General features: G+C 40.7%; 1 protein-coding gene across 1 annotated transcript in view; it reads left to right on the top strand.

Annotated features, from left to right (window-relative positions):
• Positions 1-25802, top strand: part of Gap43 (growth associated protein 43) — an 87654-nt gene that overhangs the window by 20584 nt on the left and 41268 nt on the right. The window contains exon 2 of the mRNA XM_041673076.1: positions 24408-24963. Within this exon, the coding sequence (XP_041529010.1) occupies positions 24408-24963 (556 nt within the window). The remainder of the gene's footprint in view (positions 1-24407; positions 24964-25802) is intronic.

The following is a 25802-nucleotide window of genomic DNA, read 5'->3' on the forward strand; positions in this document are numbered from 1 at the left end:
TTTCTGTAATTTAATCTATATATCTGATAAGAGCAGAGAACTTTCTATATATAGTAAAATCATTGCAATTCATAATATACAACCATCTCCAGCAATTTTAGCTGAGGTGCTTTAGCTAGTGTGTATATTCAGAACCAAGGCTCCAGTGAAGTCACGGGATGCAACATTGGAGAGAAATTGCTAGAAACATGTGAATTTATTACACATTCGATTTTGACTTCATTACTAACTTGGGGTGGTTGAGTGCTCAGAAACCCTTTGCTATTACTGATTTTTTTCTCTTCCCATTTTACAATAGTTAGGGCCCAACCCACAGTTTAAGAAGCTTAACTTCTAAGATGAGAAGCATTATGAGAACCCAGTGGGGTTTCCGTGGGGGAGGCAAGGGAGCCTAAAAGCTCTGAGGGAAACTAAGAGGGTTCTCAGGAGGTAGAGAAGGGCTGTGTGATGACAAGAAGTGCTCTCACAGAATCTTGAGAACCTTGCGAACTGTGGAGAGTGTCAATGAGGACTAGTCCACAGAAACGAGTGTGTAGCATGTGACCTAACCTAAACCATTTCATGTTCTGTAGTCGGAAATGTGCTCTTTCAGCTAAAGGGCTGACATCAGAAGTACTTGAGGTAGCTTGTGCATGCCAGATTGCATAGGATTACAGGAAGACATATCCAGGGTTTATTTTAAAAACACACACATAGGAGGAAATGACACCTTCAACTAGAAATTTCAAAGTTGAAATCTAAATGTAAAGCTAGTTGGAGAAACTTGGGGAAAAATGAGCCATTTTCAGTGCTTATGCAGAGTCTCTTCTAATACACGCAGTCTGCGGCCTTTCTGAACTGGCTGCCCAGCTGTCACACTGTACAGGAGCTCTCCTTACTTTAAGCAATCGCCATGGGGCCTTCTGAAGATCTGTTTTTTTTTTAGTTCATTTCCTTTTTATTAGCTTGAGATTTTGATACAACGTATTTTGATCATATCAACCTCACTCTCTAACTCTGCCCAGATCAACCCTCATTTCCCTACCCACTCTGCTTTGTATCCTCTTTTTAGAAACCTTTCAAATTCAGATTGTGCTGCCAATATCCTGTTGGTGTATGGCCAACTGCTGGAGTGTGGTAGACTGAGGAGAAAACTGACTTCTTCCTCTCAGTAGCCACCAGCTTCCCATAGCTCCTTAGGCTGGAGTAGGACTTCATGCCCACTTCCTCCCTCCATGCTTAGATTTTGTCTGGCTTGAGTGTGCTGTCACAGTCACGGTGAGCTCATGCCTGCAACTCCCCTGCTGGGTCCAGAAGTCAATGTTTTCTTGAGATCGCCCTTTGCCTCTGGTTCTTACCTTTTCTAAAATGATCCCTAAGCCTTAAGAGAAGGGGTATGAGATATTGGTATCTCATTTAGAGTCTAATATTCCAAATTCTCTTATTCTCTGTACCATGACCTATTGTGGGTCTCTGTGTTGAAGAATCTTTTCTGGTGAGGGTTGAGAGATTTGGGTCTAACCTTAAGTGATTGGGAGTTAGAATAATACTATGCCCATTTAGCAAAGTATTTGTAGTTCCCCGCTGTGGCCAATGACCTATCTAGCCATAGGTGACAAATATAGGTTTTATCTCATAGAATGGGTCTTAAATCTAATCAGAAAATTATTTCATACTATGATGGCACCATGTACCGTGTTTGTACAAATGAACATCTCTTGGCATGTTGGTCATTATTTTAGCTCACAGGGTTCGTAGCTTGGAAAGATTGACAGTAGCTTTAAATCATGTAGCATGCATAGAACTTATGGAAACTAGCCAGTAAGGATGAAGATTCCAACTTGAATTCTCCATGTTCTTTGACTCATGGATGTAGTATTTTCAGCAATAGGGTCTTAGTGTGAAGTTCTAGCAGGCAAACAAGAGGAATAGCAATAATTTTATAAAGAGTGGGGTCCTATAGGATCTCACTGGCCAACAACTCCAGAAGAGTTGACTCATTCTTTCCTGGTATTGGGCTTCTTCTTGTTGTTGTTAGTCTACATTTTTGTTGCTGTTGTAGGCTAGCTCCAATTTAAAATTTATAATGCATGTGCACACACACACACACACAAGCTTCTGCAGTGGTAGAGTTCATGTGACTTTCACAAAAGATCTTTGGCATTAGTTACCCTCCCTGTATGTTCCTTGTCTTAGGTTTTAGGCTACTATTTCCACACCCTAGTCCTGCTTGCTGCTACTGACTTCTTCAACGTTCTTCATCGGATATTCTGTATTAGCCTCTGAGATACGGAGCCATCTGTCTATGGGGCTGTTCTGATCATCATCCCTTTCACCTAGGAAGTGATTTTTTAAAAGAAGATATTTCAACTAAGTTGCTAATAGTTCATAATGATCTCTCTTCTTCTGGTAAATTTAGAAAACATTGACAGATCTTGAAAAGGTTAGTAGATACAAACATTTAATATCTGTTTGGACCACCATCTTGAGACCAAATAACAGCTAGTAAATTGATAGGGGCAATTCTCTAACCTACTGTGGACCAAAGTCCCTGTATAACTTCATACACTTTCTCTCTGTTTGTCTCTCAACACCTCTCAAAGAGACAGTCACCACACAAAAAAGTTATGAGCTAAATGGAACAATCTCTTCAGATTAAATTAGTTAGATTGCCAATGTAAAGCAGACAGAGCTAAAAAACCTGAGACTAAATTTCTATACCTCACCTGAGAAAACAAGGAGCACCAAGAAGAAGCATCTATTTTCTTATATTGATTTGTTTGCTTTTTACTCAAAAACTATTTACCCTGTGTCTTTCACATCATGCATCCTGATCCTACCCATCTCCCATCCCCTCACATCTGCCCTGTGCTGCTACCCCCCAATAAAACAAAATAAATTTAAGATTAAAAAGGGGAAAAGGGGAGGGAAACAAATATGAGAAAATGGATGCTCCTGGTGTCCCTTCTTCTCCCAGGTGAGGTATAGAAATCCGGTCTCAGGGTTCTAGCTCAGCCTGGGGGCTACTGCACGACTCACCGTGTCACACCGCAGCTCTCACGATGAGATACTTGGTTTTTTAAATACAATGTGGAACAGCTTTTCAGTCTCAAAGGCTGGAAACATTGAGGACCGGCTTCTGTTCCCACATTGTGCTTCATATCCTCTGGCTCTCCAGTGCTTGTCTCTTCCTGGTCCGTGTTTACAGGTTCCCAGCACTAAAGGGTTGGGAAGGACTTGCCAGCCTCATTCAAACCTCTTATTCAGAGGTCCCTTGTCATGTTGCTAATCTTGGTTGTAAGTTAGGTTTTTCCAATCTTGTTTTGGGGCCTTATCTTTGAAGCTCCTGTTCTGCATTGGCCCTGGAGTCTGGGTAATGTCATCCAAATATAAATATTGCTATCTGGGCAAAAGTAACATTTTGCCTTGTTTGTGTGTAGTGGTTTTTCCCATGATAAGCAGACTCACTACCGACTTTTTAAATAGTATTTTAACTTATAAAAATGAGTGCTAAAAAATGTTTTCTAAAATATGTGACCCACCATTAGAGAGGAAATCCTGGATATCTTCTCTCCCTGTCCATTCTCTTCATACCAATCCACCGTGTATAGGCACTTAGGCATGATGTTTGTGATACATCTTTCTGTTAAGTTTAGAAATCCTAAGGATTCTAGTAGATCAGGAGTTTTCTGTCTTGGTATATAATCTTACATATTTCACCCATTCACTGTATACATATTATTTCATCAATTGGTCACTATGTATATAAAGCAGAATTCATTGGTGCTTAGTAAAGTATTAAATAATTCAAGAACTGAACCAATGTGTTCATTTTCAGTATAGCCTTAAAAAGTCACACACATACACATACACGTGTCCACACATGCACACACACACACACACACACACACACACACACACACGACTGCAGGAGATGAAACAGCGAAGTACATGAGCTTAACTGAAACGTTCTTTGGAGAGAGAGACACTTAAACAATATACACTATCTTTAGTAAAGGGCCTAGCTCTTCCTGGAAGGTTCTAGGAAATGATGACCAAGCCCAACACTACTGCAACATTCTTCTCTTACACCCTGGCTTTTAAAAGCTCTATTTTATTTGAACACTATGTTCCTGAATCAAAATAGTACTTCAACAAAATCTGCTTTTCCTGGGGGCAAAACTAATTTTACCCAGAAAGGGTTTCTGAAAGGGAGATACTGCTGAACACTGACAAAAGATATTTTTTCCCTCCAGCAGAAATTGCTCAAATTGCTTGAGAAAGAAACACAATATGATGTTTACCCATGTTTACAGATGTTTAAGCAATGCCCCTTTCGCAGGGTCATGTGACTACAAACAGCATCATGGTAATTATATCTGCTGCTGTAAGGAACAGATGTGTAAATTGGTGGTTTCTTGAGGGAAAATAATGCCAAGTCCACTTTCCAGAAATGGACACAGTGTAGCGCGGTGCAGCTGTGCCACACTGTGTGGAGTTTTCTCCAGTGCTGGAGTGTGCCCACACTTGGGGAATATGGAAATTCAGTGGGATGCTGAGCCGGAGAATCTGGGGAGAACTAGAAAATAACTCTAGTGATATGATGAACTTAAATTTTTCTGCTGATGTTGGACAAGTCTCAATATTCAAAGGGTATGGCAACCATTTTTGTTTCTGAAGTTTCTCAGGCAGGAAGTAAGAACAGTGTACACTGGGTGGAGAGTAGAATTAAGAGCCTCTCAAGCTACTTGGACCTTTCCGTGAGTGCATTTTAGATGCAAACAAGTCCTCAGTGAGATCTAATTTTATCACAATAATCAAACTTCTGGCCTGTCAATGCCAGATTATCCTGGAATTCACTAGTGATGGGTCTGGCAGGGACTTGAGAATCAGAGTCTAATGGCTCCTTCTTTCTTTCATACTCCTCTATCATTATAGAGATAGCAAATCAGATGACAGAGTTTCTGTCATTGAATTTATTGTAGTGACTTGCTTTCTCCAGGATGAATGTTGATGTGCATATACAGTCATCAAGATTATCTGGAAAACTCAAACCAAAGGAACACCACCCAACTGGTTGCATTAGAGTAATTTACTAGAAAGTTCTGTTACTGCAGATTATATCACCATTATCCTCACTACTTTCTCTCTGTATAAATTCCATTCTGCTCTTAAAGGGTGACAAGCAGTGTGTGTAGAATGTTGCACTATGATCTAGCATGTGTCTGAAGGATGGGAATTACCTATATTTTCCTAGGTAGAGAAACTTTGTAGACTATAATAGGTAGCCTAGAACTTAGTAGATAGGATCAAACAAAGTTAATTTGCATTTATATTGGCTATTATATTTAAGGAAATTATGCAACAGGAGCCTTGCTCCTGGGGCAGGAAAGCATAATCTGCTCTTTTCAGACCTCACACTTCAGCTTTTCTGAGCCCATACTCACTACACAGATGCACTAAACCATATCTCTATGATTGAAATGTAGCAGAGGATGGAGCTTGTCTGCTAATCTGTATCTTTCAGGCCCAGAATGGAAGGATAATAAATTGAGACTTGCCAAACGCCTGAGGCGAAAGCATGCCTTTGACACTAATGATCTAATTCAGTTATCTACTTTGTCCCATATTTAGCCTTCTCATTCAGTGTGGCTCTGGGAACTCAGAGGGGGTAGGAGGACACTGGGGGTAAAGAGGGCTAACTAGCCTCCGCTCTGTCACTGAAGGACTTAGTCTGTAAGCTTGTTTCCAAGTTGTGCCGTAACATGCCATTATGACTTTATTTTTATTGGAAGTTAAAGTAGGAATTACTGGCCATTCTGTGAGATAGCTATTAACGCTGGCTATCCACTGAAAGGAATGGGGTAAAGAAGAGATTTCTGACTTGATCAATATAGCCATTTCCAATAAACTCGAAGAAAACATTTTCAAGCAGAAGTGTGACTCAGGTAACAGCCAGCCCTCAGTGTAATCTACGGATCACTGACTACAGCTCACTGAGATACCCATCAAAAATGCATCTGGTACTTCTCATCAGACTCCTTTCCTCAGTATCCTTAGAGGTAGAGCGAATGAATCTGTTTTTATGATCATAATAGTGGGCAGATATAAACACTAAAAGTTGCAAACCCCTGATCTAGATTGCCTGGTATTCTGAAGTCTGGTTGAGAAAAAAATCATGTAATCGCCCTAATTCTCAACTTTGTAATAATGTCCCCTCCCATTTTCCAGAAAGCAAAGGTATGTTAGTAGAATAGCCTCTTAAGGAACAGCCTCTTCCTATATCTCAAAAATAACAATTGTTAAACTTGAAACTTAAAACACCTTCCCTGCTGCCATAATAACACAGATGATGTTAAAATCTCTACCTCTGTCTATAAAACTTCAAATGGATCCAAAGTGTAGCTGGAAAACTGTGCGTCTGTTATGGAAACAAGAGAAAATAACATTTCTGGGTTATAAAGATAAAGTCATTTTTAAATTTGTTGTTAATGCATTTTATTAGCATAGATGAATTAGACACAATAATGGTTTTCATTATGACATTTTCATACATGTACATAATGTATTTTAATCATGCTCACCTCTTCTTCCTTTCCCATTTCCCCTTTTTATCCCTCTCTCATTCCTGATAATCTACTTTCTCTTCCTACTCACTCCTCTTCTAATTTCATGTCCACAAGTGTGTGAGATTGTGTGTTTGTTTGTGTGCGTGTGTGTACCAATTATACTAATCAGTTTCATTAGGGTTGTTTACAGGATCATGAGTACCTTAGCAAGAGCCACATCACCACAGACAGTTCTCTCTCTCTCTCTCTCTCTCTCTCTCTCTCTGTCTCTCTCTCTCTCTCTCTCTCTCTCTCTCTCTCTCTCTCTCTTAACTTCATATAAATCATCAGTTAGAGGTGCAGTTTCACGAGTTCTTCCCCTAACCACGGCAGGGTCTTTGTGTCTCTATTCTTGTACAGGTGATCATAGCTTTTGAGCATTTGAGAGTGCCAAAGCCATGTCCTGCTGGAAGACAGCAATCATGTATTCATATCTGATTTCACTGGGGGAAGGATGTATGCTTAAAACCTCTCCGTTCTGATCTAGGTGTTATGCTAGCCTACCCAATGTTAGGAACCTTTGTGTCAAAATGAGACTCTCAAGAGCAATGCACTGGGAGAGGGGAGCTAAAAAGAAAATTCAAAGGAACCTTCTTGCTGTCTGGTTAAATGGTAGAAAAAACTATTGGGTGAGGAGAGAGGGCCAAAAGAAAAGGTATATTATTAGCGGGTGCCTGAGACGGTGACGCAATGAAGTCTATGTATAGGATAGGAGAAAGGTCAGACCTAGAGAGGAAGAGTTGCTATGTGGGCACTCTCAGGCAGAAGAAAGGAGCTTTGGGTAAGGGATTTTTCAGCTACGCATAATCGCTACTGAATGCTGAAATTGATCCAGGACAGCCAGGGTATTGGCCAGTTCATTGTAAAGAAGAGACAGGAATCCAAATTACTCAATGGCTCCTTCATTACTTCCAGAAGTGTTTATAGAGTGTTCCCTAAGGCCACAAACCCTACAAGGAACTGATATTAAATTGAAAAATGGGACAAGTCCCTGCCTTCAATCAACTTGACATTCAAGAAAGAGGGGCCCTCATGGGTACTAAGAGGCTAATTCATCTGCATGAGTGAATGGTCTTCGTGTGTGGTGAGGTTCAAGTTTAGAGCCCTTTTGTCTGACTCAAGGTAGTCCCCAGGGAAAACTGAAAGACTACTAGTCCCCTTTCTCCAGCACTCTGCCCATACTTTGGGTGGTATACCTCCGGGGCACGCTTGGAAATCTCTTAGTTTCCCACCATCCAGTCTTCAGTCTCCTGAAAAAAATTTGAACTGTCTTCAGTGCTGTTCTTAAAAAGTTTATCTTGGCTGGGTGATGGCGGCACATGCCTTTAATTTCAGCACTCAGGAGGCAGAGGCAGGCGGAAATCTGTGAGTTGGAGGCCAGCCTGGTCTACAGAGGAAGTTCCAAGACAGGCTCCAAAGCTACAGAGAAATCCTGTCTCAAAATACAAAACAAAACAAACGAAAAGTTTATCTTGGGTAGGAAACTGATGTCAGTTTTATTAACCAAAAACGTTATCCCCAAATTCCTCCCTCCTATCATTGATTGTTAGGTACTTTTTATGTTTTGATCTTTTTCTTTAACATAACTCTGCCTTTTCTGGAGCTAGAGAGGAAAAGAGCAGCGCCGACCTTAAAAAAGCTATGGGCACTCAGACAAGTAATCAGCTAAACACACTGCATGCTGGTTTGGATTTGGGACACCCTGGAGCTCATCCTCTCACCCCTAACATGCAAACATGTATAAAGTAAGGAACTAATAAAATCGTGGGCTTGGGGGAGCGGAGGAGGGGGCTGAAGGCAGCTCGCTTTTCCCCTAAGCCACGTTGGTTTTGACTGGCCTCTCTCTGCTGTTTCCGCTCTCCCCTGGACTCACTGACTTTTGGATTCCTTTCCTTGTTTTGTTTTTTCTGCTCTGCTCCCATATTTTGACATCTGTTTCCTTTGGTCATCCCTACTTTGCGCTTCATTTTCTGTCTTCTGCGATGGTCTCTGGCTCCTTCCGGTGATCTCATCGCTTTGTTTCTCCAAGTGCATCTCTCAGGGGCCCCACCCCTCAGCTTGTGGGGGAGTTGAAGGCGTGGTACGGTTCTCCCCGATCCTAAGGCATAGCACAGAGGGCTCACTGCTTGCATGCCCCATGTGCACACCGCTAGTGTCACCCAGAGGTGCGGACACCTGCATTCAGTGGAGCCACTACTCCTCCAACTCTGTAAGCCTCAGGGGCTTATTGCTCTCTCAGGACGCTAGGGAATTCTTGTTTAGGAGATAATTGCTTCTTCCTAGACTTGCCTGGGAGAACAAAAGCTTGAGCCTACGCCCCAGACCTTTTAGAAGAGCAGTGAAGGACAATGGGCTGGGCTCCTCCTTAGCCTCCTTAGTTAGTCTGCTGCGCACCCTGCTTATTCAGACAGAGACCTGGGTCGTGTCAAGGTTACACAGCGGGTGAAAAAGAATCGGAGAGCTAGCAGGGTCAAGTGGAAGCCTGTCTCTCCATTTTTTTTTCCCAGCCTTGGACGCTGCAAAGGGTACAATAGCATTCCTCAGGCTGTGTTCACCTTTTCCTTCAGAGGGTCAAGGGATGGATGGTTTCTTTACACCAGCAGTTCCAAACCTTTACAAACTAAGTAGAAATCCCTTCTCATAGATGATGTCACAGGAGAGAAAGCCAGCCAAAGCAAAACCAAAGACTCCATTTGAAAACAATGGTTCTTCATAATCATAGTTTTCTCCTAAGTTTTTTTTTAGTTCCTTGATCAACAGCACACAAGTCTTCCTTCCTTCCTTCCTTCCTTCCTTCCTTCCTTCCTAATTTTTAAACTTGGGAGGACAGTAAATGAAGCGGGTGGAAGGAAGAAAAATTACTGTAGATGTTGCCAAATTTAGACATTGTGAGATTTCCTCTTACCCTGGAAACTCCTGGCACCAGCATTGTTCATTCATTCAGCAACATGAATGAATTTCGGACACTGGCAATGGGACTGGCTGTGTATGACTCCCAAATGGAAAAAGAGCGAAAAGTCAGGCAGCTAGCTTCCATGGGTCTCCACATAAGACGTGGTGGCTGTAAGGACTTAGATTCAAAAGCTACTGCACAGAAAGATGTCACTGCACTGGCCAGCAGGATGCTGATCATAGCTAGAGTGTTCTTCTTTCTGACCTCCTTTTCTTGCGTAAATGGGTTGAAATCAATAGTGGCAGAGAAAAATAGTGGTTTGCACATCTCCTTTATTTTTAGCAATCTGCATCTCTTTCTCCAACCGGCATGCACTCATTCTTCACACACACTCTCAGTGTGGCTTTTGAATGATAGCTAAGTCATTCCTTTAGAATCTTTGCCTCCTGTATCATAGAGGCTTTGCAGAAGTTATAGCTTTCTGCTGACTAATAATGATGTAGTTTGAAGAGAGCAGGTTTTAGTGTGTTATCAGCTGGTATTTACAGGATGATAGGTGTCTATTTTGCAAAAATATTCTTTTACCACCTCATAGGTACTATAGTAAAGGAACCCTGCACTGTAGAGGGTCAAACATTGGACCACAGCTGCCACAGAAGGCTGTTCCCTTTAAGCTTGTGATCTGTTGGAAATGGCTTATCTTCTGTTTACATAACTATATAAAAATAACATCCAGATGTGTAATCATATATATGAATATCTATGTATATAATAATGATGTGATAAAGTCAGTGACCGCAGAGGACAGGGTCCAGGGACATTCTAGGATTAAATCATCAAACTTCTCAGATGCTTCGTTTCTTGGGGAAATAGAAAATCATTATATATATATGAGCATTTGCTGGTAGAGCTTTGATGCTTGAAATGTTTGACTCCAGATAAACTAAAGTATAGAGACTTTCACAAGTCTCAGCTTGGGAGGGTCAAGTAGACTCCTGGTGTTTTACAACCCTCACTTCTCCCTTCTTCCCTTTCTTCCTCCTCCTCATTTCTCTAAATCCAATAAATAGACAACCTCTAAAAACATCTTTCCATTCAGGATGCTCTTCAGGAGGAACTGTGAATTTTCCAGAACAGGTATGTTGAGAGTGGGTGATGTGGCCAGTACTGTCGGCATTAATGTGCCAAAGTGCAATATTCCCTGGGTTAAGTTAGAGTCTGCGGTAAGAGTGGCCAGCTCCAACTGGTATAGATGCTGCTGGTTCTTGTCGTCAACAGCACCTAGCCATAGCCCGCCTTTCTTCTTTGCTTTTCCTTCCCACAGATGAAGCAGCCCTGGGGACTTAAGGAGTCTTTTATGTTCCTGTTGCCAGGTCACTGTCTGCTTCAGTAATGTGGAAGCTTTCACTGCCTGTCCTCAGCCAGGCTGGAAACTGTTAGAAATCATCTCTAGAGGCAGGTGTCTTAAGCTAAAGGGTGTGATCTTTTGTCCAGTGACTTAGCACCATTTAACTTGGTTCCACAAACCTTTCACACATAAGCAATTTGTTCAACTCTGGTGGCAAAAGGAATGCCTTGTTCTGCAGCACCAGTGGCCTCTGGCTGTCACTCATCTCCTTTCTTCTGGGAGAGCAGCTGGTGTGCTGTTAGCTCACAGGTCTGGCCCTTCCACTGGGTGCCAGCATGTGATCTGTGCATTTCCCCACCATTCATTCCTTCCTGTACTTCCTCGTGTTACATTACTTCAGTTACTACACGTCCGGGTGCGGTTGTGTATGATGTAAGAAATCACTGGGCAAAGGCTCTCCTAAGGCAGGCAGACTTCAGTGTTGCCCATTGCTCAATTCTCTGAAGCTTGCTTACCTCCAAAGTGCCTTTGCCATAGCCCTGTAGATTGTCCTCTAGGTCCATTTTCAGTCTTTCTTATTATAATGTACTCTCAGGATAGAAATTAAGAGAGACATATCACTATGTGTATTTCTGAGGCATTATTAAGACTTTAGTACGTGAAACAGTGAGAGGTGCTGAACTCCAGAGTCAGGCAGCTAAGGCAGCCAAATCCAAGCTCCTCTCTTCATTAAATATAGAGCATTCCTAAACATTAATTTTCTGATAAAAATAATATTACTTAACTCATATTATAATTATAATAATGCCTACTTCATACATGTAAGAATTTCCATGCAAAGCCTTAGCTCAGTGTATGACAAGGTGATCAATGATTGCTAACCCATATTATCAACATTATTATTATGACAGTTTTCCTTCCCTCCAATAATTTAATGAGTAGTAAAGTATTGGGGAAGAAAGTAAATGTGTAACTTTAACTTTAAAACAAAACAAACACAGCTGGAGATGCAATGGGGATTTAATAGCCTATCCCAGAAGCTGGCAAGCTGGCTTTTACAGAGAATAGCTTTTACATTTTTAAGTGGTTGAAAGAAACCCAAATCAATAAAAATATCTTGTGTCTCCTTGATATTATCTAGAATGCAATCATTTTCCAATTCATAAATAATTTTATTAGAATGCTCATTTATTAGGCATTACCCATGGGCTATTTCACACTATTGTGACAGAGCTGAGTAGTAAAGAAAAAGACCATATTGCTCAGAAATCTGTTTTAATTTACTGTGTAATCTGACCCATTGCAGAATAAAGATGCCTGATCCCACAACTGAGGCAAAGGAAGAAAGTTCTTTAGCCAAGGAGCTAGGGTTAGGGATGAGTCATGAAGAGGGACGTGAAGATCTTCAGCAGACTTACAAGACAGAGACCCCCAGGAGAGTCACATTGTCAGTGAGCACACAGACCTTGGCTCGTGATGGACTTATGAGGAGTGTGAGCATTTCTTTGGATGAAGTTAGAAGACTGGCTGCCTCCAAATTTCAAAGCAATGCATATATTCATAGCTTGATAAACAATACACATGCTAATTATTTGAGGGTAGGAGGAGAAGCGTACTACGGTAAAGACGTCATTCTAGGTTTACATAATATGTTGAGTGGAACACAGACTTTGTAGAAGAGATTCTTAGACTGAGTATTACAGTGGCAGCCCCCAATGTCAGTTTTAAAGCTTAAAATACAGAAATAATGTGCTCAGGCATATTTTGCTAATGGAAAAGAAATCTTCATAGATTTTCCTTGTCCTTTCACCTCCAGCCTACTCCGTTAGTTTCCTGATTCAGCACCATGCTTCAAAACATGTGCTCCATGTTTCTGGGCTGCTTCTGTATCAGATCACTGTCGCTCTGTTGACACTATCACAGGCTTCAGAGCTATCAGCTGGCTTTGGCCCACTTAGTTCTGTGTCTGTGGGTTTGCTTTGGGAACAATGTAAGGAATTACTTCAACTAAGAGGCATCATATTATTCCAATCTCAGGGTGAGTTACTGGAAGAGCCCTGGGAGTCTCTTCTCTGTCCTCTTGGCTCTTAATCTGAGACTCACAAGCATGAGGAATAATTAGTTCATGATGAATAAATCAGAATTTTGGGAAGAGCAGCCGGATCCTATCTCCTTAACTAAGATGCTGGGAACGCCTCCAGGCTTTCCACGGACAGCAGTTTGTACAGCTCCTCCCTCATTTCCCCCATTTCACATGGTGATACACCAGATTGAATAACAGCAGCGTTTGTTAGCATGAGTATGCCAGACTCAGACAAGACCCTCCCGTTTCACCTGCTTTAGGTGAACAAACAGTTTTGCTCACAAAATGAGTTACCATAAAACTCCTGGGAAAGCCACAAGAACTCTCTCAGATGTTGGAAAATTTTTTAAGAGTTTCAAAACAGAGGGAAGAGCGTTGCCTCTTCGTAGGTAGATGGCTTTGAAACATGCAGGGTTTTCTTGGAAGACCACAAAGTGGGAGGGGTTATAATGGCTTCCACCACAATGGCAGCCACTAACACAGGCAAAGCCTTCCTCCGAGGAGCTAAGGAGGGAAGATATTCAGAGCTGGTTCCATAGGTACTTCCCTACCTGCCTCACTGCAGTTGGGAGAAGAGAGAAATAGGTGGTGCAAGGACAAGGCAATATTTAAACCGAAACTGGGACAGGAATTAAATCCTCAGACTCAGGACGATGTCTCAGAGCCTTCCTTTGCTACTTTCCTTTCTGTAAGAATTCACAAGGGCAGCGCTGGTTCATCCTCTTATTTTTCTCATTTAATTAAATAGCTGTAATTCCTGGTCTGAGCCCCCACCCTCTTCTCTCCTCTTCGCCCAGAAATGCTTCCTATGCTCTCTAATCACCTCTCTCTCCTGCTTTCAAAATTAATAGGAAAGCTGGCCGCAGAGCTGTTCTCGGCATTTCAAGTGTGAATCTTTCCCATCAAACTCTTCACAAGGAAAACCAGTCACATCACCACTGGGGTGACAAGGCCATGATGCCTCGGCCCCTAATTTGAAAATGCATTTCTGTTTTCTTTCTATGAAAGGGGGAGATGAAACTGCAGTGACCATCGCCTCCAGACACTGGCTGTGTTAATGCTCTATTCTGAACCGTACTACCCAGACTCTTTTTCCTCACTTTGTCTGGGAAATTTGAAGGGAAAATCTGCAAAGATGAGAGATGCTCATCTTTGGCTTCTCAACTTCTTGACCTTCTGGAGGTATTCCACCTCCAGCTATACTATTCAAGTATTTCATTCCAAATCCTAGCTCTGATGTTTGCCAGTGTGTGATTCTGAGAAAGTTAATTAGTGCCCTGGCACTTTAATCCCTCCTGTCATAAAACAATATTATCTATTATAGCACTGGTGCTGGAGTTACACAAACATACTTGGCACATATATGTGTGAATAAGTAAAAACATAATAAAGTGTCTAGGATAATGCTTAAGATATTAACTATGTATTTTTGTTATTTGTTGTTAGCATTACACATAGAATCATTACCCATAGTATTAGTTTTTGATAGGAGCATATATTACTTTTCAGAGTACATAGCCTTGAGAGTTCTCATTCTTTGGACTGTGAAGGAATGAAAAGCATAAAATATTTTGGTGTGGGCGGTCCTTCTATGTGTTGCTTTTATTGGTTAATGAATAAAGAAACTGCCTTGGCCTGTTGATAGGGCTGAGCTTAGGTAGGTGGGAAAAACTGGACTGAATGCTGGGAGAAAGAAGGCAGAGAGGGAGACGCCACGGAGCCGCCAGAGACAGACATTGGAAATTTTACTTGGTAAGCCACAGCTACGTGGTAATACATAAATTAATAGAAATGGGCGAAACTAAGATGTAACTAAGTGTTAGCCAATACGAAGTTAGAGCTAATGGGCCAAGAAGTATTTTAATTAATATAGTTTCTGTGTGGTTATTTTAGTTCTGGGCAACCGGGACAAACAAACAGTTCCCTGCAACAAAATTTATCAGAGATCTCACCTCTTTTCTGGTGTTTGTGAAATAATGAATTTCACTTTATTTGCATTGTCCTGCTCTATGTCTTTTATAGGTACTATATATTTCGAGACTTGGAACTGATATGAGGATTGTTACATACTCAACGATACTTTCTAACTGTCGATTATTAAATAATTGGCATGACTGATAGGTGTGAACATTAGGTGAGATTATAAGTATATAGTGTATATATAAGATCCATCCTATAGCTGTGGAGCTACTTACTTATTTTGCCTATTATTTTCTTATTTTTTGAAGGTGATAGCAGAGTCACTCTATGTCATTGGAATTCTTTGAGAAACAAAGTTATTATGTTTAAAATACTCCACAATGAATCATACAATTCAAAACACTCTCCCCCCCCATTGTATTTCGAATTTCTCTTTTATCACCTACCAAATAGATCTCATAATAACATGCACTTTGGTGATAGATAACGTGTACCCTTTCTAGATTAGGTACATGACATTTGGGTATTTTAATTTGCCCATAGGGGGTGTGTTGGATGAAGCTGAACAATCTGAAATTAAAATTCTTCTTTGTCATCGGAATCAACATTCACAAACTAATCCCCCACACAATGTGCAACATTCACATTTGTAACTTTTGATCAGTCACAGTTATTGCCAGTCATAAATGAACAGTTTCTCTCAGAACCAACTCAGGCAACAGCACAGATGTACAAGGGATATAAGTTGATCAGTTGAACGCAATAAAAAAAAAATAGTAGCAAAATGGGAAATGTTTTGTAAGGTGTCAGACGAAGGTCATATATCTTGAAAATGGTTAGATGTCATCATTTCTTCTGGACATGTGAAGATGGAGGACAGGCAGAGTTAGAGAGGGAGAAGGAGGAAGCAGCTAGTGTGTCAGATGGGACATGAGTAAGACTCTTATTTAACTGTGACAGTATAAATACATCTCTCTCTTCCCAGGGATAGAAAAAAAAACAAACTTCATATTGCAGCATTTTTAGATAGCTTACTGCTTATACCTTTGAAGATAGATAGCTCAGCAGTACAGGGGAGTTAAGGAATGTCCCCACACCAACCCCTACTCTGGATGGGTATGCCAACAAACCAGGTGATAGATAAAGTCTAATGGCTAAACCATCTTTAAATATTTATCTATTGACAGGTCTTAGCTTAGTCTTTTAATGAAATAAACATTACTCTGAGGGTGATAATGATGACGTTAGTGACTTTTTTTTTGTATTTGTTTGTGTGTTTTTTTTTTTTTGAGGCAGGGTGTCATGTAACCAGGATGACCTTCAACTCAATGTAAAGCTAAGACTGACCTAGAACTCCTGATTTTCCTGTCTTTGAAGTGCTGAGATTACAGGCATATGCTACCATGCCTGATATATGAGAATGATTATGAGAAAAAAAATTCACATTTATCCATTTTGAGCCATGCAGTGTGTCAGGAACTGTATTAAATGGTTTCCGTACATGAACTCATTCAGTTATACTAACACAATGGGATAGTTCTATTACTCTTCCACCTCACAAGTTAGGAACCTGAGACTGACCCACCCAAGGTGGTGAGCTGGTAGGACTGGATTTCAGACCTACATTTGTAACTCATAGCCAATTCTCTAAATAATTGAGAGATATTGATTTTCTGCATTTTATTTAAACAAACACTGAACAAAAGAGACCAAGAAAGGGCTGTGTCGTCGAGCACCTGGGCCACATAGCTTCCTTTTGTTTTCTAAATGTCTCTCTTCTAAATCAGGAAGCATGATGTGTCCCTCACACGGTCATGATGAAGACTGAACTGAAAGAGTGAATGTACACACTGTCCTCTCTTTCCACATGAAAGGGGATGGAGGCAAAGGACTGCTGGAGAGTGACTTGAGCAGCTCTAGGATAGTTGGGCAGCTGGCTGAGTGTTCCTCCGGTCTGGGTTCAGAAACACAAAGTGGCATGTGTCACTTAAAAACCATTGATGAGTATTTTCTACACATCAGTGATGGGCTGACACAATTTTAACTGCTGTGGTACAGAGAGTGTGCAAAACTGAGAAAGTTCTGTTCTCAGAGGGCTTCTGGTTCAAAGAGTTTAGTTAATAGTGGAATGAAGGCACATGTCAGTTGAGAAGGGAAGGGAGTAGAAATTGGTTAGTAGCACTATTTTGTGTAGTAGAAGAAAATAGCAATCTAAATAAATGTGTATTTCTTTGTAGCTTGTGTTCTTGAGTGTCCAATTAAAGGGATATTTGCAGTATCCCTGTGAGGGAAGAAGATTGTTTGATCTTGAGTTCTACAAGCCAGGGGCTTCCTTTCTGCTGGGCAGATCTGACCATTTTCTCCAGAAGACTGGAATATTGTTCGTTCTCAGTCCTTTTCCCTGGGAAGAATTCACCCCTGTTGGTGGTTCGTTGCAAATTCTGGACTATTCTCCCATCTCTTCTCATATGTATTGGCTGACTACTCTTCTTCCTTACACCCAATGTCCTCCAGATATGTTAGTTACATTTCTGTTGCTGAGATAAAAATACCATAGCAAAAGTGACCTACAGAAGAAGGGTTGACTTTAACTGATGGCTCCAGAGAGATGAGAATCTATCTTGGTGGGAAGGCATGACGTCAAGCAACAGGCATGGCAGCAGGAACTGGAAGCATAAAACAAAGAGCAAAAAAGAAACAGTGTGATGCTATAACCTTTCAGTGGTGTGCTTCCTCCAACAAGACTCAACGCCTAACCCTCCCCAGAGAGCGCCACCAACGAGGGGCCAAGTAGAAGTCTCATAGGCTCTCTATACTTGGTCTGTCAGTCTTTTGAGTGACCTGAGAGGGAGTTTCACTCTCTTACCACTGAAGGAATAGTGACCTCTTGAGAGAGGATAATTTACATGTGCCTGTTGGTGGCTTTGATCCTTGATTCAGTTAGACAACCTATCCCCATGTCTGCCATATACAAATGTTTTCTATAAGAGTTTAGTCAATTTCTATCTAGCATGTACTCTGTGAAATGGCTAGTATAAATAAATGCCTTTTCATAAGTCTATATTTTTTCCCAACTCCAGTTTAAAGAGGGGATCATGACTTAACTTCAGGGCTTAAGCTATACAGGGAATAGGTATCAATAGAGTAAGAGAGATTCTGTTATAATCTTCTTTAAATATCTTCAGAAATTTCACATATATAAAAAAGGTAGGTATTGGAAACATTATTTTATTGCTAAGACTTGCTAACCCATGGATGATATGAGTATGTCCTCTGTCTAGACACAGTTGCCCATGGCTTAGTTAACTCTAAGTGCTGACTTCTTGTGTTAGCATCAGTAGTGACACGCCTGTGGTCTTGTAACTTCTCCTTGCTGAATTCCTCTCTCATCTCTACGCTGAGATGCACTTTAGCTTCATCACTGGGAAGAGAAGGCTTTTCATAAAGTTGGCAAAAGTAAGTAAACCTTGACATCTTTGCCCACAATTTTCCTGAAATGATATTATTTGGAATGTTAAATGTTTGTTTAATTTTTAAATTTATACTATATTTTAATATGTATGCACACAAGTGTGCACACAATGGAGGTCACAGGTGGAGGTCAGAGGACAACTTTGGGAGTCACTTCTCATCTTCTACCATGTGGGTTTCTGGAAATCAAGCTCAAGACTTTAGTTTCTGTGTCGAGGTTGAGCCACCTCCCTAGTACAAGGTTTTGAAAGTTTTAGTTCATCCAACAAATATTAGTTCAATACCTGCTGCCTTGTACTGATTCCTGCTTCAGTTTGAAAACTTGGAATCCAACAGCAAATAAAGGCAAATTCTTTCTCATGCTCAGCTTTTCTGTTAGAAAGATGAACTATGTACTTGATGTTTTATTTGTTTATTTTTTTTATTGAAAAAAAAATTCAGCCTCCTCCCAGCCTCCCATTTCCCTCCCCCTCCTCCCACTCCTCTCCCCCTCCCCCCACTCCTTTCCCCCTCCCTCTTCAGTCCAAAGAGCAGTCAGGACTCCCTGCCCTGTGGAAAGTCCAAGGTTCCCCCCCCCCTCCATCCAGGTCTAGGAAGGTGAACATCCAAACTGGCTAGGCTCCCACAAAGCCAGAATATGAAGTAGGATCAAAACCCAGGGCCATTGTCCTTGGCTTCTCATCAGCCCTCATTGTCCGCCATGTTCAGAGAGTCTGGTTTTATCCTATGCTTTTTCAGTCCCAGTCCAGCTGGCCTTAGTGAGCTCCCAATAGATCAGCCCCACTGTCTCAGTGGGTGGGTGCACCCCTCGCGGTCCTGACTTCCTTGCTCATGTTCTCCCTCCTTCTGCTCCTCATTGGGACTTTGGGAGCTCATTTAAACCATTTAAAACACGCTACCTAATATTATAGAGGAAGTAGGTGACACGTACATGCTAAATCATATATAAACCATAGACTTATTTTTTATCATTAGCTATTATTTGAGAATTTAATAGTAGTATTAGATAGAATCTCCCATATTTAGTTTCTATTCTGACAAGTGAAGATCAATCTTTTTTTTTTCTTATTTATTCTGCAAGTGGCAGCAATATACTACACCTTTATCAAAGGGAAAACAGGAGCTCCTTCACCAGCACTCCACCAGGATTTCCAGAATCCCTCTTTGTTCACATGTTCTTTCGGGGAATTACTCGGTCATGAAAGTATCTCACTTGACCCATATCTAAGAAAGGATTTTTTACTAGACCCCGAGTCAGAGTGGAATCAAGTTATGACAGTTGTTGGAAAAGGCTTAAAAAATTCATTGCTTCTACCTACATTCTCTTTCATTTTACCTTAGAGGAACGTTCAAACCAAGTAAGTACAGTGTGGAAGAAAACTTGTGCACCCAGCTGTGACTAATCTCTATATCTTCCCAGAAAAATGCTGAGACATTTCATCTAAGGAACTAGAGGAGGCTCCCCCATCCCTCTTTCTCATTTTATAAGGGGGAATTTCAATATATTTCTGGACTCTTAACTACATTTAAAGAAAGTATGGAGCCACTAGTGTGATCTGGTTTGATATTTGCTTAGGTTTTCTAAAGCATGTTGACCATGCATCAATTATGATTGCAAGTAGAATACACTAAAATAGATTATTAATAAGAATGGAATGGATCATAGCTAGGTATTTGCTATATTTCATATTTGAATATTAATATTTACTCTGGTTATTATATAGGCCACATCAGATATTTTTTTCATATGCATGAAAACTCTACTGTGTTAGAGAAAACATTCTTTAGCACATCTCTTGCCCTTTGGTTATATTTCTTAAAAATAACTTTTGCTCAAAAAAATTGATCATATTTTAGTTTACCAAAGGTACTCTCAGCTTCTGAATTCTTTTCTTTTGCTGCAATCAAAAACACCCTCACAAAAGCAACTTCAGTTAAAAGGAGTTATTTCCATTCATAGTGCAAACATGCAATCTGTCATGGTAGGGAAGTTAAACTATAGGAGCTTGAAACACCTGGTTGCATCACTCCCAAAATAGGAGGAAGAGAGATAAAGGCATGTGTTCAGCTCATTTTATCCTTCCTATCCATTCAGGCAAGGACCCGAACCAAAGGAATGGCCCACCCACTTGTAGGCTAGATTTCCTACCTTGTTATCTTCATAAACATAATCCTTCACAGGCATGCTCAATGGCTAAATTAATCACGCAGGGGTGTTCTTGGAGGCTGTCAAGTTGGCAGTTAACACTAACCCATCACAACTCCATCCCTTGTCAATTTGATTCCCAAACACATCACCTTTAAGCCATCATTTTCCATTCTTATTCCCTAGGCGAGTAGTCAGTCATCTTATAGTCCAAAAATAGACTATAAGATATATATATATATATATATATATATATATATATATATATATCAGTTGAACTTTAAAATCTCCATTGTCTTTAACAATTCCAATACCCTTTCAAAGTCTAAGATCTCATCTGAGACCTAATACAACTTCTTAACTGGGAGTGCCTATTAACAACAACAACAAAACAAACAAAAACAAAACAATAACAACAGAAACAAGTTACATACTTCCATCCTTCTAACATATGATATCTAATAGCACAGAGTAAGAAGAATAACCACAAGATGATAGTTTTTAAAGTATTCAAAATCAGTCATATCTCAGAGGAAAAAAATGAAAAATTGAAATGATATTTGTAGCTGACAGAAATAGATAGTATACCAAAGCTTTGCTTTGTGTGAAGGGTTGACTATTCTCACAATAATTGTAAAATCTTAACCGCACTGAACCCAGAAAAATGCATGCTAATTTTAGTGCTGAACCTTAGGCACTCAAGAAACGTAGCATCCATCTCCTTGCTAGTGTGTGTGTGCTTAGCATAGACACTCTGTACACAGTGACTGTATTAACGTGATGTTTCATGGAGTGTTGGCTACAGAAACTTCAAGCAATCCTCAGTGTATAATTCAATAAACTTGGACTAGTTGGGTATACTTGGTGAAAGGAACTTATTCCCAACCTATATTGGACCACTGACTCAATCATGCTATGGATGAGGCAAGTTGATTTTTCTGAGTAGTTGTTTTCCATATTGATATCTGGTTCCTCAGGAGTCAAGTGTCCTCAGCTTTGGTTGGAAACTAAAAGCAAGGGAACTAGCCGATTATTTGGGGGAGTTTAAGAATGGGTGGGGATAGGGTTCTCTGGGGCCTCTCTGATTAATAATTCATAGTGAGGGACCTCATTCCTGGCACTGAGACTTTCATTTAATAACCCGTGTCTTATGGGGGAAGCATTGTCCACCCATGTAGGAGATCAAATACTATTTTTATAAATTGTATATTTTTGATTAGCCTACAAATCAGGTTTCCGTGATGGCTTTTCATGCATCCTTAGGTTTGATTTACTCACCTCTTTCTGTTTTATGTTTTTTAAATATTGGTGTTATTAATGGGACATGATAACTTTCTTGAGACACCGGAAGGCCTCTTCTGCATGTTGGCCTAACACAAAATAACTGGTTTGTTTTTGCACAGAAGGAGTAGTATTTATATTGAAGAACCACTTGGCATCAGTGCCCACATGCAGATGTCCTATCTTATAAGATAGTGCCTCATTGAGAAAATCCACCGTGGAGTACAATAAATAACATCTTGGCTTTACTCTGTGCTCCATTCACAACTGTTAATTTTACAGGGTTATGATTTCATCTCTGAGCAGAGGGCTCCTGGCAGGGACAGATGCTCTGCTGCCCCAGATTGTGCTGCCTGTGTCCCAGTAGGAGCCATCAAGAGCAGCAGGATGGCAGGAAGGAGGTGGTGCATCCAATAGCAAAGCATTTGCAGCTTGACTCTGGGAGGAGGAAGGAAGGAGGAGGATAGGCCTTGTGAAACTGCTGTCATTCATCTTTCCTTCAGTACAGAATCATATGCATGATGAACCGAGGGAAAAGAAAAGATTGCCTTGAATTTTATAGAAAATACTGTCAATCTTGATTTTAGACTCGCATGTGTCTTATTTTCAAAGACACCTTTGTGTATCCACTAAGATGGATGATGGACTTAAGCCATGACAGGTCTGTATATTTGTCCAAAGAACGTCAAACAGGACCACATCATTAGCTGGATCTGGGTCACTGGGGTTGGGCTGGTACGACAGGTGGAAAAGCATACTGTGTGTTGACCACTGTGGCTTTCTTCCCAAACTAAAACAAAGGGCAAACTCAAAGCCAAGGGCAGATTAACACCAAGCACATGACAGTACACAATAACCGCTTTTATTATTATTTTTTTGAGAACAAGTAGCTATACTGCTTACTGCCATAACTCATAGCACCTAGAACAGCGCTCACAATTGTGAGCAAAAGCTAGATGCTCAAAACTTAGCCATCATTTTCATGAACTAGCTGTGACACAGTCTGCACGTGATTGGGCCCTTCAACATTTCATCTTTGATAAGGAGAGCCTGTGAAACTCTACTCCTTCCTGTGAGTCTGTGGGCTGCTAACAGTTGCTGGGAGAGGGTGTGAGTGTCATTTTCTTCAGGGGTACAGCCTCTAATAGGTTGCTTGCTCCAGCAAATAATTTCCCACCCGGGTTCATGCAAACAACTCTAAACTCAGTGGGCCACACTTAAAAATAAGGATGTGAAACCAGGAGTGTGACTTCTCGGGAAGAAGTGTTTGACAAGTGAAGGAGGGGAGCAATGAGAGAGCAGTAGAGGGTGTACAAAAACAAGTAAAATTCATTATATAAGTGAATGAAACTGTCAGAAATAAAATATGTATATATATGTATGTATGTATATATATGTATATATGTATGTATATGTGTGTGTGTGTGTACAGTCAGAGTACCACGAATAACTTCAATATGATGCAGAATTTTGTGTACTGAACTACTCTTCCATGTCTATACCTTTTGTTCCTACTTTTTGATTGAATTTCCAAATAGAAAAAGATAATTTGTAGCACATGGAAGACCGTAAATGTTATTGCCAAAAGATAAGATAGTTTATATTTTAATTTCATGCCTGTAATATTAAGATGCTTTATAATAAAAACTGTGTCCATATTAGATTTGGGCTAAATTTTTTTTAAACAATCAAAACAAATTTTCTCACCTTTTAAAACTCACTGATAATAACTATTTTCTACATTCCGATTTTGAAGGCCTAGTATGTTCATTGTCAGTGTTGGGCCACACATTGAGATAGTTAAGCAGCATCATGAATCATCACATTCTGAATTCCTCAAAGCTCTGGAATTCATTTATATTTTGTACAAAACCCTGATGGGATTTACTATCGAAATATTTAGCATGCTTCTTTCCTTGAGTATATTAATTTTCTGATTATGCTTGGAATGCTTAGGGGAGATAGATGAATGGGTTATTGAATAATATTTCTTTTTTTTGAATACTATTTCTTAAGTTGTTAAGTTTTAGAGTCTTCAGTAATCCTGAGAACCCAACATTTTTGAGGTCCCTTTTATGGAAATCTAGGGCAAATATGATTTGTGTAACCAAGTTACATCTAAAGCTGGGCTTGTACTAATTGCTTTATAGAATAACATTGACTTGAGAAAGGAAATACATACAAGTGAACATCAGTGATTTTCTTTATTTGCTTACCTTTTGCTTAAAGTAGAGATGTGTGTCTCACATTGTAGCCTAGGCTAGACCGGAACTCACTATGTAGTCCAGGTTGCCTTGAATTTGCCGCGATCTTCTTACTTCAGCTTCTTGAGTTCTGGAATTGCAGGGCTGCTCCAGCACATCCTTATAATGCCTATGATTCTTGGAGGTCAGAAGGATGGTAATATTTGGTCCGTAATTCAAGTCTGTAATCCCTGAACAGGGATGCTGAGAAGGAAGAAGTTCATGCTCCAGGCCAGGCAGGGTTATACAGCAAAACCATCTCTCCAAGAGCAGAGGAGTGGCTGGAGAAATGTCTCTGATGATTTTTAATTTCTCTTAACCCCCCAGTAAAGTGTTTAGCCCAGAGTGAATCACTCAATAGCTATCCAATGTCGCGATTTGAAGGAAAAGAACACCCTCTGAGATTTCCTCTTTGTCCCTCTTTTGTCCACAAAGGTTGAAAAGAATGATGAGGACCAAAAGATTGAGCAAGACGGTGTCAAACCGGAAGATAAGGCTCATAAGGCTGCGACCAAAATTCAGGCTAGCTTCCGTGGACACATAACAAGGAAAAAGCTCAAAGGCGAGAAGAAGGGCGATGCACCAGCTGCCGAGGCCGAGGCAAACGAGAAGAAAGATGATGCTCCCGTTGCTGATGGTGTGGAGAAGAAGGAGGGAGACGGCCCTGCTGCTACCGATGCAGCCCCAGCCACCAGCCCCAAGGCTGATGAGCCTAGCAAGGCAGGAGATGCGCCTTCTGAGGAGAAGAAAGGTGAAGGGGATGTGGCTCCCTCAGAGGAGAAGGCCGGTTCAGCTGAGACAGAAAGTGCCGCTAAAGCTACCACTGATAACTCGCCGTCCTCCAAGGCCGAAGATGGCCCTGCCAAGGAGGAGCCTAAACAAGCCGACGTGCCTGCTGCTGTCACCACTCCTGCTGCAGAGGATGCTGCCACCAAGGCGGCCCAGCCTCCAACGGAGACTGCAGAAAGCAGCCAAGCCGAGGAAGAGAAAGGTGAGTACTGTGGCAAGGGTGGGGCCATGGGCATGATGTGCCAGGGACGTTAAGTTAGGAGCCAGACCACGCCCACTGTCCAGGAGGAACTGTCTAGACAACTGTCTGGATATCGCGAAAGTTATGCTGAATTCCCCCAAATCTATAAGCCCGAGAGAAAACTGAGAAAGAATTACATGGCAGCCAGTACTGGAGAGTCAGACAATTATCTTAATTGGATTGATATAAACAGTCAAGCTTGATAATCCCAGTTAAAAGAAAATGTGCTGTATGCTGATAGACTTAGTTTAATAAGTAATTACTGAGACTACATTTATTTCATGGGTGGGAATTAGTTAATGTGATTATTTGGATCTAGGAAGAGCCTCCTATAAATACAGCCAACTCTTTATTGATTATCTAGTGTGTGAACTGCCAGCAACAAAAATATAATCTCATCTCTCCTTTCCTTATCCTACAAAGTGTTTCTGGGCATTCCACCCATCACCAATTGGTGAATGGTATGTGTTCATCTGCGTATGCACCGGAGAATGTTAGCTATGACACTAATTAGGGTCAGACACAATTAGGAAAATAAGTCAGTTGGTCTTGCCAAAAACAAAGGAAAAAAAAACAGCAAATACATAAATTATCATTTTTATTATCAAACACATGACTCTCCTATGCATAACTAATTGAGAGTTGGCTGTGAATATGAAAAGGTACTGGATCCTCTTCAGTTTGGAGCGTGGAAGTTGGAATGTTTTTATTATGATGGCCCAAAGAGCCTGCACAGAATTGGAAAATAACATCCTAAGAGTAAGACAAATCTAATCCACTTTCCTACCTGGAAGTTGGTT

This window comes from Microtus oregoni, unplaced genomic scaffold (genome assembly GCF_018167655.1).
Source record: "Microtus oregoni isolate MIOR12 unplaced genomic scaffold, Mior012 000023F_ref0000262, whole genome shotgun sequence".
NCBI lineage: Eukaryota > Metazoa > Chordata > Mammalia > Rodentia > Cricetidae > Microtus > Microtus oregoni.